Source organism: Apis dorsata, unplaced genomic scaffold (genome assembly GCF_000469605.1).
Source record: "Apis dorsata unplaced genomic scaffold, Apis dorsata 1.3 scaffold_88, whole genome shotgun sequence".
In the NCBI taxonomy this organism is placed as follows: domain Eukaryota; kingdom Metazoa; phylum Arthropoda; class Insecta; order Hymenoptera; family Apidae; genus Apis; species Apis dorsata.
In genome coordinates, this window is record NW_006263386.1 from 800,048 (window position 1) to 816,724 (window position 16,677).

General features: G+C 29.8%; 1 protein-coding gene across 6 annotated transcripts in view; it reads right to left on the reverse strand.

Annotated features, from left to right (window-relative positions):
* The window catches only part of LOC102675086 (furin-like protease 1), a 306,104-nt gene that overhangs the window by 30,491 nt on the left and 258,936 nt on the right, over positions 1 to 16,677 (reverse strand). For 5 of the 6 annotated variants that reach the window (XM_031508500.1, XM_031508496.1, XM_031508497.1 and 2 more), the window contains 8 exons: positions 16,361 to 16,489; positions 13,669 to 13,834; positions 12,792 to 12,964; positions 7,978 to 8,395; positions 7,459 to 7,576; positions 6,787 to 6,868; positions 6,178 to 6,388; positions 2,610 to 3,347 (listed from right to left, as the gene is read on the reverse strand). In XM_031508500.1, coding sequence (XP_031364360.1) covers positions 2,610 to 3,347; positions 6,178 to 6,388; positions 6,787 to 6,868; positions 7,459 to 7,576; positions 7,978 to 8,395; positions 12,792 to 12,964; positions 13,669 to 13,834; positions 16,361 to 16,489 — 2,035 coding nt within the window. The remainder of the gene's footprint in view (positions 1 to 2,609; positions 3,348 to 6,177; positions 6,389 to 6,786; positions 6,869 to 7,458; positions 7,577 to 7,977; positions 8,396 to 12,791; positions 12,965 to 13,668; positions 13,835 to 16,360; positions 16,490 to 16,677) is intronic. The other variant, XM_031508501.1, reaches the window with a different exon arrangement.

Below are 16,677 nucleotides of genomic sequence, written 5' to 3' on the forward strand. Positions count from 1 at the left end.
GTGATATTGAAAATTCGTTGATATAGGAATATATCAACGAATAATAATTATAACGTGAAGAAAAAGGTATTGGTACAGAATTATAAAGAAATAGTAAAAGAAAAATAATTTAAAAAATTTAGAAAGTAATAATGCAGGAAATTTAAATAATTCATTGAACTTTTCGACTTTTAAACTCTTTGCAAGATTTTTGATAGCTTTTAGTCAAATTTTTATACGTTCGTCGTCAATATTTTATTTTTCTTTTCTGCAAAAGTGTAATCGTAAATTCCTGTATATGGACGACAATAAAATATGTTACGATAAATGTACGATGATCCTAAAGTATTTATCGTACCTCCTGAGAACGTTTTATGAAACTCACTTAAGGGCATAATAGAAATGTTAGAAGCCAATAAAGGCTAGACTGTTATTTCTGTTATAAAAGATCAACATGATCTGCAAATTATAGTTCTTATCTATAGTGCAGTAGAGTTTATAGGAAAATTATATGAGAAACAGATTTCCAAAGCGTCGAGGAGGATAAATTTTTTAATAGATTGAATGAAATGTGTATTGTATTTCGTGAAACGATATTTAAATAAATAATTGCTAATTAAATGGTCGTTTGAAATAATTAGGTGAATTGATAGTTAATCAATTTTCGATGATACATATTTTAACAAGTAATTAATGTTTGCGTACTATGCACTGCCTGAAGCATACTTCTACAATATACTATAAACACACATTTTCATGCATACAAGCGAATCAGATAGGGGAAGCATTATCTGCAACGAAGTTATCGAAAGTTTTGATTAAACGGCATAGCTTGCGTATGTATGACTACCTTAATACCTTTAACAACTTTGTAATCGTTATAATACCATTATAAGAAGCTAAATTTTAATCGTTTAAAATGAAAAGCTCGAGTAATATTTTAAAAGGCACACGAGAACATGCAACAAAATTTGTTAGAATTGAAAAACAGAATGATAATTCGATCATGATTAAAATTATGTTGCAGGAATATATGATTAGTTAAAGATATTTTTAATTAATATAATCGTAAATGTATAAATTTGTATTATTTTGTAATTGTAGATGATTTAAATGAAAAGATATAAAAAAAGAAATGATTATTTTAACTATAGAATGAATGCAAATTCCTAAAAGAAAAAAAAAATGTTAAATATGATTGAAAGGTTTTAAATATTGGAGCAATTTATTTTAGATATTATTTAAATTAACAATGTTAAAATATAGACTTTTTACTGAAAATTACCGCTTTTGATATTCGCATAATTTACAAGTTTAATTCTTTAATCACATCAGTGTATTGAGAAATTTTATATAATAATATTTACAACATTTCCTAATTATCGATGCAACAAGCAAACGTGAGCGAAAAATATCCAAGAGAGGCTGTTAAAAATACCTAAAAATTATCTCAATGGTCATAGGATACACGGTAACAAAGAATAAAAAGAATGTAGAGCATAAAAACAAATTCCACAATGATTACATTGAAGTGCAGTTGCAATAATGGAGGAACAATGAAGATAAGGTACACAAAAAAGTAAATTGCAGAAGGATTCACTTAATTCTGTAATTGTACACATGGATGCAGTTCTATTGTATAAATTTTACTACTTTTACGAAATGCGATAAAAGAATATTGCATGTAACGTGAATCCATGGATGATGCATGCAAATATTTTTAACTAAAAATTTTTTTTAATTAAAAATTATTTTAAAACATTGTCACATTGGAATTTTTATTTTATTCATTCTATTAGATTGTCCGGAAATAATTTTCAATAATTGGATATTTAATTTCGTATAACTATAAATTTTTATTTTAATTTTCTTTATGCGATTCATAAAATTTTTCATAAAATAGCCAAAAATATGTTTGAAATATAAATCAAGTTTTTGGCAGTATATTTAAAACCTGTTGATAATTTGAATATATTTTCATATTTTGTACTTACGTTAATATATTCCTATTAAATTACAGTAGAATTCCATTTATATGACAAGGGACAAGCTGAATTATAACTATTATAACTTCTTCATATATTAATCAGAATTAACTTAATTTCCTTTGAATGATTTATATTCAATTGACAGAGAAAATTTTATAAAATATTTTCTTTAAGATTATAAAGATATAATCATATAAATGGAATTGGATGCTCAGCAATGATAAATAATATAAAGATATTTTTTAATATGTACTATTCTGCACAATTCTACTGTAATTTATAATACACAAGAATATACTGTCAATTCCAATATAGAAATATGTAAGAAAATTATAAAATTTATCAATCTCAAATTCATAGTAATTTGAATTTTCCTAATAAAATCTCAGAATTTTAGATTTATACAATTATACTACAGAAGAGTCTCATCCTATCCAGTTGTATTAATCTTCATTCCAATCAAAACATATCTCAAACAAACTTCAAACATATCTCAACACTTCAACACATATTTCAAAACAAAACCAAACCATCTTCAAACGTCAATCCTCAAAGAAAACCAATCAATTTCCAGACAATCTGATGAATCATCCACGGATTGCTCGTTACATTAACATCAACCGAGCCACGAAAGAGGAATACCCTTATCCAAGTTCTTCGAATCGAACTGTTCATCCTGCAGCAATTCCAACCCCTTGGCCCTGGTCGCGTGTTGCTGGCCGGCTCCTCTAACCCCGGCATAGACAGGGTACAATGGATAGAGCTGTTGAATCTTGGGATACTGTTGGAAAATGGCTGGCACGTTGTTGATGGCAGGTTTAGCTGGTGGCTCCAAGAGGATCAAACCCCTCTGAAGAGACGAGGCAGTCGCCACGTCCACGATTCTTTGTCTGCTGGCCACTTTGGTGGTTGGAACGGTGGTGGGCGGACTGGTTTGGGTGACAGTGGTCGTGACAGGGCTGGGTGTACTTCTTCCTCGCGGCCTGGACGTGATCAGGCGAACCTCCCCCGCGACGTTAGGCCCTCTCGCCACGGTCAACCCTCTCAACGTTTGCACGGTTGGCTTTGGGGTGGGTTTATTGGCCGATTTGCCATTTTTGTGCTGGCCACGCGCCTTGCTCTTCCTCTGCGACTGTATCTGGGCGTTCACCACGTAAGGTGGACTGAGGCTACCCGGCTTCTCCGATTTGTGTTGGCTCTGCTTGATCTTCGAGCTCGTGAGAGAGTTCTGAGCCTTGGAGAACACTGTCTCGCGTGATTTAACGAATGGTCTTCTCGGTATGTTCATCCCGGCGGGATTGTACAACGCGTATTCCGTGCGATCGGGAAGGGTTGACGTCCCGTAAAATATCAACGCCCATTCGTGAAGCGTGGCGCGACCTGGCGAGTTGGTTGGTCGTCGGGTTCAGGAGGCGGCAAGAAATTTGAGAGTTTCGTTATATAGCTTTGGTTGATTGGTAAATTATTAGTGGTAAAATAGGCAGATATTTATATTTATCAAATATATATGGAAAAATGGGAAATATTTTCTGTGCTAAGTTTTCAAATTAATTTGTATAAACGTAGAGAGAGTAGAAAATCCTAGAAGACATTGAATTAAAATTAAAACCTGATCACATTCATTTCTTTTTTTAACATTCATTACTGAATTATTTTCATTGATAATGAAATACGAACGATTCTAATAAAAATCTAAAAGACAAATAATTTTAGAAGACATTGTTTCTTGTTCTGAAGAAATATATCAAATTTCATATTCTTTAATTCTTCGTTCATGATGAAATTCTTCATAATGTTTTTTCTTCAAAACAAAATCAGGAAATTCAAATAAGCTTCTTTACCTTTTACAGGTTTCAAATACAAATCCCAATTAATTCTAAAGAAGAATCTCAAATAACCTTATATATGACAATCCAAAAACAACCAATAATCTTGATTCTCACGTTAACCAAATACTTCGTAATAGGAGAACATTTTCTAATCTCCTCGAACGACTCGAGTATATCTAAGTCGTGTTGCTATCGAGTTTATCAGTGGCCAGGGATTAGAAAATCATTGACGACCAACAGGTGCAATTCCCGTCGGCCAGCGCAATATTGTTGTTGCGAGGAGGCGGATTTCACGGCAATATACTAGGGAATCACAGCGCAAACACAACGTGTAATGGTTTGAATACCTGGTACTTGGGAATGTACCCTGTATATTACGGCTACATAATAGCGCGGGGTTCTATCCGCGGACCATGGAGAGAGACCCCCTGTTGGATTACAAGCCCGCGTTAATTCAAACTTTATGCGCATATCGGCTTTAACGGCCGTTCTAGCTTGAAATGGTTTTGACGGTTCCACCCTTGCACAAGGTCAACATCCCTTGAGAGGTTCATGGATTCCTGCCGGATGAGATCGCGACGGAACACGCTTCGAACAGGGGAATTATGCCCCTGGGAGGGGCGATGCACCAGCTTACCATCCTCCCACGTGCACGGTTTACGAGAGAATTCCCTTTATGCCCTCGAAGATCGGATGATAAGATAGCAGCTTGCTATGGTTACGCCGGCCGTTTAGAATCTATGGGACTGATCGTGAACTGTGTCAATCTGGATCATGATTTTATGAAAAATTTTGCGTTGTATATGAAATAATTGATTTTCGCGTAGAAAAATATTTGAAGGGTAAATTTTGATTTAAATTTTTTGAGATGAAAAAGATGAAATGATAATATTAAATTAATATTCGAAACGTTAATAGAGGTTTGCAAGTTTTTATATCATTATAATTTGTTTGTAATGTTAAATATTAATTTAAAACTAATACTTTTGAAAAGTTTTCAGATGAATTTGAATATTGAATATTTCTTGAATCAAAGTTTAATTAATATTGTAATATCGTTTTCAAAGTGAAGTTCATGAAAGTATAAATATTGAAAATTTTATTAATTTAAAAATTAATAATAACTTGTCAACGTTAAAAGTCTCTTAGGTCGTTTCATTTGCAAGAAATTAATAATTTGAGATGAAAAAGGGTGAGAAGATTCTACTGATTTTTTTAATACATATTTATATCAAGGAATAAAATCAATAAAATAAGAGTGTAATAACTTCTCAACGACCAATTCGTGACCAAAGGATGCGCCATATTGAGAGTGTTTATCCATGTTGATAAACTTTCATACACTTGAAAACTTTCGATATCTACTCGGCAACTTCATCGTGCTATGTCATTTTAATGGTGATGAAGATGATGTACAAACACCTGTACCTTGAATATATCTAATGCAAAAGACGTTGTTGAAAATTTACGATTTACAAAGATGCAATTATAATAACGAATTTTTATATAGCTATTAATTTTAATGAACCTGTAAAAACATTTGCACAAAGTGATTATACTTTTTTTAACGAGTGAATTTTATCTGAAAAGAATTCAATATTCTCTTTTATTATAAAACTGGAAAATTTAAAACATACAGAAAATGTAAAATATTTATGAGAATATGGAATATTTACTTAGTCTATATTTATAATATTTAAAATACATATATTTTTATTGAAAATATTAATTTTTTAAAGATATTTATTAATTTTAGAAATAGTTATTTCTAAAATTTAAATGATATCATATACAGTTGTAATAATATTCATATGAATCAAGATTATAAATTGTAATAATATATAATTTGTGAAATAGAATGTAAAGTCAGAGCTGAGAAAAATTCGAAATAAGTTAAAACAAATACTAGATTAAAATTAAAAAATTTCCATAATTAAATATTATACTACATAATCTCCATTCGAATTTGATGTAAATAAAATATTTATTTTCTGATTAATTTAAACGCAGTAAATATCGAAGATTATATTCCATTTATTTTTAAACACTGAAAATATATTGAATTTTTTTTATATACGATAATATAATATTTTGTTAAAGTTAAATATTGCTTATTTAAAGTATTATTACAACTGTTAATGAAATATTTATTTCACGTAATTTTTAAACAACAAAGGAAATTTTGTAAAATTTAGTATCATTCGAAAAAATTTATTTCTGAAAATATTTATCTCCAATTATCTATTTCAAATATCAATTTTTCCCCAGCTCTACATAAAGCCTTAGAAAATTTCTGATACGAACGAGATTGTACTCGATATATCTGGAAATGTCGTAGGCGATGAAAGAATGGAACAAAAAGATGGATACAATGGACTTACCTTGGTATCGACCCTCATTGTGGATTTCAAGTTTCCACGTGCCGTGTGGTCTTTCTCCCCAAGTGTGAACCGACATAAATGGCCATTGATTGAAACCAGCCTTCGAGACGTCGTGTGACCTTTTTGCAAGAAGGGTACTCTTTGTACCTTGTGGAGATGTTAGTTGTATCTGAAGATCACCTCTTCTCGATGCCATCAATGAAACCTTTGCCTGGTGAAAAGTGTAATATACATAATATATTAATAATTAGAAAAATAATATACTCATTTAATTCGTATAATCTTCAAGAAACATGGATAAATATCCAAACTTTGCAATGTTTCAATATTGCAAAAATATTTTGACTCTAATTTTTATAATTTTCAGGAAATTTATTAATCATAATGTAAAAATAATTAAATATCATGATATTTAAACGTGAACAATATTTTGATTCTTAGAGAATAATTTATTAATTTTTATAATAATTCACTGTTAATGTTAAAAATAATTCAACAGCGGCATTTAGAAAAATTTAAGAGCAAATCCTTTATATACGTGATTGAAACCTATTTCAGACGAAAACTATTATTTAACCTACTGCTTAAAGTGAGTGACATAGTACTTACTTGCACGTGCTCGAGAAAATTAACGCCGCTACACTCCTTGACGTGCAATTCCAGAGTTAGCTGGCTTTTTGGTGGTATTGGCCTGCACGCACATACGAAATTTAGGTCAGTTCCAGAAATAAGAAATTCCGTGATTTTATTATTATTACCAATTTCTCTATTTCTATTTTTACGACGTGGTATAGTTGATAAGTGTACAATATGTTATTTTCATCGTCTATAAAATCTCTCTATTTGGAAGGGTGAACGATCTTTGGAATAGACGGTATTAAATCAGGGTTTGCACGCGTTGCAAAAGCTATTTCCTGGAATCAGTTTATCGTCATCAGAGCAACGCAAAGCAGACTGTACGTGGCGGAAATAGTGATGGATCGAATTGCATCGTCACGTCTTACATAGTCATTTATATCACAAAAGGCACTGGATCCTAAATTTGATATTTTTTCGATGACTTAACTTTCTATAAATCACATTTCCATAATAATGAAGGCACGTATGAATTTAATCGAAAAATACATCTTTCTTTTCTTTTGTCAAATTTTATTATATTAGGAATGTTTATTTTAAATTATGTTAAAATAAGAAGTTGCATGATCAACTTTAAATCTTTTTTTCTTTTATTTGATTTTTGTTTATTGGTTTCATAATTATTACAATAATTTATTGACTAACCTGCCCATATGTGGTGCTGACACCTCGCATTTGTGTTGCTCTGGTACTGTTCGCCATCTTTTGGCCAACCGCACCATGGCAGCTGCATCCATTAAGCCATAACCAAAACTGTGGCTCACTAAGTAAAAAGTAGAAATTTAAAAAAAAAAAATTATATCAAAACGCATTTTTGTTAATGAATATTATTTTAAAAATTTAATTTTTATCCATAAAACAATATTTATATTACACTTTTAATTGCAATTCTAATACACTTTCTCCAAACTATTGTTTCCAATATTTTGTAAATTCAATGACTTAAATAATTCTCATTTCATACAAAAATTACTTTCTGCAATGACTCCAATATTTTTACATACTTTCTAAATCTTCATTTTCTATTATTTCACAAAAAAATTCAATTTCCAAAATTTTGAACGATAATGTAAATGCCATAAGCAAATTCAACGTTGTACAGATACAACAATGATAAATACACGTATAAGTAATAATATGTAAAAGAAATTTCATCCAACTCACCATTTCGTCCAACACCATTGGTCACCCAATCCATAGCTTTCAGATTGGCAGGTTTCGCTGTCCTCACGACGATGTGTTGCATGTCCCTCCAAGTCAAGTCTCTGTTGGCCTCGAGGGCGAGGGCGCATATACCGGCGGCCAAGGGTGCCGATGCAGAGGTGCCCGTGTGGCTGGTCGTGCAAAGATGATGCAGGTCGGTGGTTACCACTTGTTTCTCCCCAGATGAACCGGAACTGTAGGTCGTCGCCAGGGTGGACGAGCACGCTTCGCTATACCAAGGCACCTGGCCGTTCTCCGTCGCGCTGCTGATGGACAACGTCCAGATGCTGTTCGTATAACCGTCGCAGTTGCAATTGTCGTGATCCCTGCCGCCGTTTCCCGACGCCCAGACGAAAATCGACCCTCTACCGTTGCGACCCTGACGATCAAAGCGACGAGTTTAACGAGGCTCCGTGAAATTTCGAAGACTTCTCTTTCGTTATAGAGATCTTGTCGATGAAGTTTGTGTCTTAAGTTTTTAGATTTATTCGATATTATTTTTAAGGAAGAAATTTTTAATTAATCAGTTTTTCTCGTTTTTTATTTTTCTTCTTTATGTGTGTTAAATGAAAAATAATTAGAATGGTAGAATGAATGGATATGAGAAGTACAAGAGACAACAAAAATTTGTAAAATTGGTTGAGAGGTTATTTTTAGAAAAAATATACAGTTTTGGATTAAAATGTACGTATCTATTGTGAAACAATGATATTCGTGTTTATTAACGTTGAAATATCTGTATGAGGTCAAATTCTGATGCATCCTCTTCTAGTTAAATATCAAGTTTGTACCACTTCCGATACCACTACAGTTCCGATGATCAAAGGACCATCCTCGGAATTATTGGATTATGGCGGTGTGTTAAACGCAATTCTGAGATGTTAAATGCAGTTATAGTTTTGCATATATGTATATGCACATATACATATGTATGTGCCTACACGATTTCCTTTAATGTAGTATTAGGACACAGTTACATGAATCTATAATAATACACATTTATAAAATGAAATGCCAACAATTATTTTACATCAAATTATTAAATTAATAAATTTAACTTTTATGTTAATGAATCTGATTTTTGTTTGGTAAAAGTGAAGTTAAAAATTTATTATTTTCATTTCAAAAGATTTTCATGTTCAGTTAGACTATAGTTATATATTTCTTATTAATTTATTATTCCAAAATTAGAAAATTATTAAAATTGAACAATATCGAAAACTATTGACATATGGGTTAATAAAAAAAAAATAATTTTTTTTATATGAAATGAAATAATTAATTAATATTCGATATTATCATTTAAAACAAATTTAGAAATTATTACTGTTATTGAAATAAAAATATCAATTTACTGAAATATTTCAGTAAATAAATTCCTTTTTTCTACAAGTACAAATATATATGAAATTTATTGTAGATTCACTTTTTCAAGAAGTTGAAAATTTATTCCACTGTGACAATTGCGAAATATTCCTTGAAAATTTGGAAGCATTTCAGATATACAAAGCTACCAACTCGAAAGCTACCATGAGTAGTAAAACTGTCTTTATGAATATTTAACGGGTAGCTTTCTATTAGGAAGAGTGCTTTAAATTCAGAAGTGACAGTAATTATATCGAAAAGATAAATTCATATTTTATTAGGACATTAGTTGGCAATATTGTTGCATGGCAAGAAAATAAAAAATAAAAAATAATTAAATATTATCGAACGTGGAATTATTTAGATTTGCTTATCTTTGAAGATTTCTTATTAAGAAAAAATGAAAAATATAAAAAAAGAATAGAGATAGAGAGCTCTGTTAAATGAGAGTTTTTTTTTTATACTTACTTATATTTTAATTGCTTTTTTTTTCATTTAATTAGTTTTATATTAATGTTCATTTTTATTGAGATTTTAGATAAAATATTAAATCATTTTAAGAGAAAAAGTATTAAAAATTCATTATTGTTTATCTATTATTTTTCCATTTCATTTAATTTGTTATATTAAAATTTATTTTTATTCGTATTTATATATATATATATTTTTATTTTTATAAATTATCGTAAGACATTCCAATTGTATCATATAATATTTTTTCTTATGAATATTTATTTTTTTTTTTTACAACATTCTCCCATTTTCCCTCCCATTTTATTTAACTCATATTAATATTTATTATTTTTGTTGGAATTTTATATTTTTATTCATATTTATATATTTCATCATTCACATACAAAATAATAAATAATAAATTTACATTCCGTTATTTACATAACAAATTGTCCGATTCAATCGAATACTCTGTTATCAAAATATTTTAAGCAACTATGAAATAAATATTTCAGTAGAACGAAGGGACGGAAGAGAGAAGTATTTTCCTCAATACAGTCGACGATATTCCTGGAGTGTTTAGCTTGCTTTCGTTCTAGGCAGAATTTATTCCTTCATATTTAATAAGGAGCAACTTTTGTGGAATATAAACGTTTACCCTATAAGTCCCATTGAATGTTTTTATTTCTTCTTAAATGAATGATACAATGGAAACAGTTTGCCCGCGTAAATATTCAACGGCAAGTTTTTAAAAGGAATATTTAAAGAATGGTAATATAGTGCAAACAATGAATCCACGGTACAAACGTAACATTAACAAAGAGAAACGATCAATGTTTAATAATATCAAAGAGAGCAAAGCATCTATATATAGATGTTTTCCACATATTATGATATACTATCTCAAATATCAAAAAAAAAAATTTATTTCTTTATTAAATAAAATTAAAAATAATTAATATTTATCAATAGATTTATTAATACTTAATAAATAATATCGATTAATACTTAATAAATAATAAATAATATCGAGGGTTAATAATTAATAAAAAAAGTGAATAAAACAAAATACAATGGAACCTGAAAAACAGACGAATATCGAAATAAAAAAAAATAATATCAATAATATATGAATGAAATTCTTAAATAAACCGTTATTTAAGATATATAATGAAAACTTTAAATTTTCCAGATAAAGTGAAGCCAAAATTCGTCAGATAGATTCTTGAGAGCTTGCCAAAATCAATGATCAGTTTTAAACATAGAACAATTGGAATATACATCATGGTTGCCCTTAATACCGCCATTGCGGACAGGATGTTTAATTAATCGCTTTCTTGCGCCTTCTAGTGGCGTCGTGGCTAATTATTCGCGCGTTTCCTTTGGAAATTCGACTCTACCTTCTGACTTTCCGCTTCTAACGACATCCTTGTGCCTTTCCAGCAAAAGTGCCTTCCGATATTTGCATATGACTTACGACTACCCTCGAAGCGAGCAAGGTTGAAATGGTAATGCGTGCAGGTGCGGAGTTGGCGACAAGTCGCTTAAAAGCATCCAATTAGAAACTTTCTCTGGGCTGGCCTCGTCGACTTATTAAGTCTGGTCCAGGGAAAGAAGTTCCTCCAGTTTCGTGGTTTAATCGAATTACCAGTTTCGGCAATCGATCGTTTCGAAGAAATCGTTTTTTAATCGGTATAGAATAATCAGCAATATAAATGCGAAATTTTATAATTTTTTTCGAAAATATAGACTATCTCTCAAAAATGACTTTATCTCAAAATTAATTTTCAAATAATACAATTTTAAAACAGATCTGATGTAAAGAAAATTTCTAATTTATAAAATTTCATTAATAATTATTCTGATAATTCGAATCGTATAAATTAACAAATACTTTCTTCTTTCCTTTCGATATTCAATTATTTTCGAAAAATTAAATTTTCATTTTCATTGAAATTCATTTATCATAACCATCTCGCACAATTCTCTCCTCCAAACTTATTCTTTATTTTAAAGATCTATGAGTCAGTCGGATGCAAAGTTGAATGAAATTTCTCCTCTAAAGAGCAAGATAAAAAGGATCGGATGTTTTCCCTGACAAACGTAATCGAAGAGAGTTGCTTTCGACCGACTATCTAAGCATGTAACATCGAGATAACAACCGAGGTATCTGCCTTCCCGCTGTCGTCCCGCGGAAACATTCGAGAAATGCTTGGGGGGAAATACATCTCTCTGGAAATTTCATTCCGGGGGGAACGAGGCCTTCCAATCTTATCGATCGCGCCAGACTTTTTCTCCTTTATTTGGATAACGAATTATTTGTTTTTCATGCGGGTCTAATAGAGAAGAAGGGATCCAATTTTTGCATGAAAAGAAACTTTATTCCCTACAAAATAGATTGTCCCATTGTTATATATGGATGTTTATAGATTTCTTTTTACGCGATCCTTTTATTTTTTGTCGATTGCTTCCAGTATCACAGCACTGGATTTCTAATAATAATAAGATTCGATTGGTTGACGAGAATTTCTCACAATTCTTAATTTTTGAGATTATATATATTTATGAGATATTTTTGAGATTGATATATATATATATTTCAAAATTAATTGCAATTTTTGTCAAAATTTTAAAAATTACAGTCTTTCAGAGACGAAACGTCCAGTATGATTTTGATATTCTTTAATTTTTACCTTATTTTTATGCTTTACTATTTTTATAACATTCGTTTATATTGCGAATTTTGATCTATAGTATTTTGTTCATTCTAGACATAAAAATTATATAATTTATTCAATTTCGTTAATTCTCAATTCGAATCTAAATGGATTGAAAAATTATTTAATTTAGTATCATAGGAAGAATCATTTTTGTTTTTTTCTGCTCTTTAATTAATTTAAAACTCCACGTTTCAATACATTTAATTTACCTGTAAAGAGAAAAAGATATTTACTAACCTTTGTGATTCCCTCAATGAAAGCTCTAGTGGCAAGTTCGCCAGGACCATCGACGGTTTTTCCATCGTCGTCTGGTCCCCAGGAGGCACTATAAATATCGATGTGTTGAGGATTTAGACTCAGAGACCTTGCTTCGACGGCATCCGTTACGTCTCCGTCCAACATTCTCACTCCTTTGCACAGATAAATATTTCCCCTTTATTATTTACTTTCTATCGAATATTTTTTTTAATCAAAAAATATGTAATAAACATTTTATATTTCTAAAAACTATAATAATACGATCGAATATCGTTGACAAAAATTAATTAAATTTTTAATTTTTTAATTAAATTAATTTAAAATTAAAATTAAATTCGAATTGGAAAGATAAAAGATGAAATTAAATCGAATAAAATAATTCGGGATAAAAGTAAATTTATATTTTCAATTTGAAAGTATCGTAGAGATTTTCATAGAAGATCAGAACAAGCAAAAGTTTTATAAAGATTTTTCAATTATTTAGATCAGATTTCGTTTCTTTTGTATGTTCTTGTATGTTTCTCTTTTAGAAAATTTGCGTTCTAAATTCTGTTTCTCTTGTACAATGAATAATGCAATTCGTGTGTGTGTACATAAATATGTATGCACTTGTCAGATAAACATTAGTTTTTAAGTTAGAATAGACTGATAGATACAGTTTTGACATAATGTTCACGAAAAGAGCAATTGAATCTTATTTTCTATCAATTTAATACTTTTTCTCAAGATTTATTGCATTTCATTAAAATATATATTCAACGATTTTCTGTTAAAATTAATTTCTACGTGAAAATTAGCTTGATAAGAGACAAATATTTATTTACACTTCGGTTAACTGTTCTTCGACTGTACTTACCCCCGACGCCAGCTCCAAATGCAACTCCTACCGCGCACAAGGAATTGTTAGCAGTTGCAGCCACTTCACCAGCGCATCTGGTGCCATGTCGATTACTGTCTAGAACATCGTATCGTGGCATGGGATCTTCATCATGGTTATTGACATCGTAGCTGGCTTGTGGATCCTGGAATATTCAATTCATTTTTCCACATCAAAATTTGTTAAAAATAATTTTGTTCTAATTTTTTTTTGTAATTTAAGATGATAGAATTTTTATATTTTAGAAAGTTTATATTTTTTCAATTGTGTGTTGTTTTCTGTAGCATATTTTTAGATAGTTTAATTATTATATATATTTTGAGGGAAGTTGATAAAAAGAAAATTTTTATTGAAAATTCATTAAAAATTATCGACTTAGATTAACAATAAATCGTATATTGAATTATAATATTTTCAAATTTTAATTTTTAAATTCTAGAAGCCTAGGCTTTTAAATATCATTTTAATATAATATTTTTATCTTAATAATATTTTCATTTTAAACTTTTTATTTTTCTTGTCTTCGATCTTGATATTTTCAAGACATTTCCTACTTTTCCTACTTTTATAATTCGAATCGTAAGACATTGTTATATATATATCATTCGATAAGATGTTTAATTAATATGGAATGAACTACTTTTGTAATTACTGAATACAACTTGGCTACAGTTTTACGAACTTTCCAGTGAATATCGATTTCCTACTAGTTCCAATGTAATTGCTTTTTCCTTCGGGCAGTTTGAGGATTGTTTTAAAGTTCGATGCCACGGTTCTCGACTCCTTTCATACAATATTTTTTTCCAATCGATTGAATAAATTCTTCTCCCGAAGTTATGAAATGACATTAATTTTTTACATCTATGCGAGCAAATAAATCATTTTTAAAATCAAATATAATAGAAGTACGTATTCAACTATTTCAGAAAAAAATCAAAAAGAAAAAAAATCTGGAAAATTCGGATATTTTCTATTCAGTTTCAAATAATATTCAGAAATGAATTATAAGAGCAGATTTTATTAGATTTGAAAAGCTCCTAAACATTGTGAAGTTTTGAAATTGATTCTCAAATTGTTCTTACAGAATGATTGCCAACATTGTCATAAATACCATTTATATCAAAATTCACGAATTCTAATGAAGGCATCTTAGGAATATAGGAATTTAAAATATAACTTCTTTTTCTTTAATAATTCAAAAAAATTATTGCACGCGAAAGATTAATTTTCTACAATTTAAAAAAAAAATAATAAATATCTTAATTAATTTCTGACGAAACAATTGCTAAAATCTTATCTAATCTTTCTTTAATTATTCAGAATTAAAATAGTAATATATAATAAAATTGAAAAATAAACTTTTGAATAATAAAAACTATATGTAATAAATTGTACAAATTACAATAAAAATAAAGTAAAAGTGATTGAATAAATTAAAATTAGAAGAAGATTGAAAGAAATCTACAAAAATGAATAAATTCGACTTTCTTATATTATCATAAATTTTAAACAATTATAAAACAAAACAATATCAAACATTAAAAATCATAAACACAATTCTAGCATTATTAAATATACGTACACAATTCCAAACTTAATATTCGATATAACAGAAAAATTTCAGCATCATTGACCAAATATATCTTTTTTGGGCCAATATCGACTATCGTATACCCGGTCTGATTATAGAGAGCCGTATCTACTGTGATATTGTGAAACTCGGTGTACATTTGTTCGCGGTTGCCTTATTAACTCCGTCCATTCACCAGTAAACATACGCGTTTCTCTGGTGCGGTTCGAGTCTAGTGTTTGACTCTGCTCGGTCGGTTTCCAGTTTCAGTCGGTAACTTCGACAATTTCGGTGCGGAACTCGGATTTCTTAAATTCTTCCAATCCCGTTCTTTGCGACTATTTCTCGCTTTATAGGGGACCATTGTTCCCTCAACGTCGTTAATCGTGGCCTCACGCATTCCTTTGCAATAATTTCACGTAGGGAAACGTTTCACGATGCAGCTAGGCGGAATTAGACGTTTTGGTATGTCGAGAGTTTCAACGTTTTTGGCAACGTTCCTAGATTCGTCTGTCTTCCGCTTTTGCAGAGTTGGATTTACCCTGTATTTGCCTCAATATCGATCTTTGCGTAAAATGGGACGAGTTCTGATAAATTGAAGATCTTGCAGAGGATATTTATGATATCTTTTGAAAAATTAGAAAGAAATACTTGCAAAATTATTGCTTTTTGTTTTGTTACTGAGAATAATTATTGAAAAAATAGATTTTCATATAATAATTTTAATAGTTATATAATTGATAAATCAGTATTTCAATTTTTAATGGATTTTTCAAATTTGCCTTTGATTTATATTAAAAAAAAAAAAAGAAAAGATTATTACTTGTTGAATTGTTAAAATAAAATAAATAATAAACCGCGTAATTTATTAATTTATTTTTTAAAAATATCATTTTCTGTTAGATGCAAGAGAGAGACAAATCTCGATCTATTTTTTACTTCGTATTTTCTTCTGTAAATTTATTTTACGAATAAATTTAATTACAACGAGTATAATAAAAGACTGACTTTTCAATTTATTTTCTACTGAAAAGTCCATAAATCTGTTAAATCCAAAGATTTAGTATTAATTGATTTAAAAGGATAAACAATAAGGCTTACGTAGTTCTTATAAAGATCCGGATGATTCTTCTCCAATCCGTCATCAAGAATCGTGACCACGACTCCACGTCCCGTAATTCCTTCAGCCCAAGCTTCTTGCACGTTCATATCTAACCCCTTTCCCCTGTTCTGAAACCAATGATCAATTTTAAAGATTCGTAAAAAATAAACAGACATTTTACATTAAAAAAAAAAAAAACGTTTCAGCAAATTTACACAATATTACAGGATTTTATGCAAGATCGGATAAAAATTAAAAGCCAACTAACCAAGTACCACATCTGAGGCCACATCTCGTCGTTGAGAACGGTTCTCAG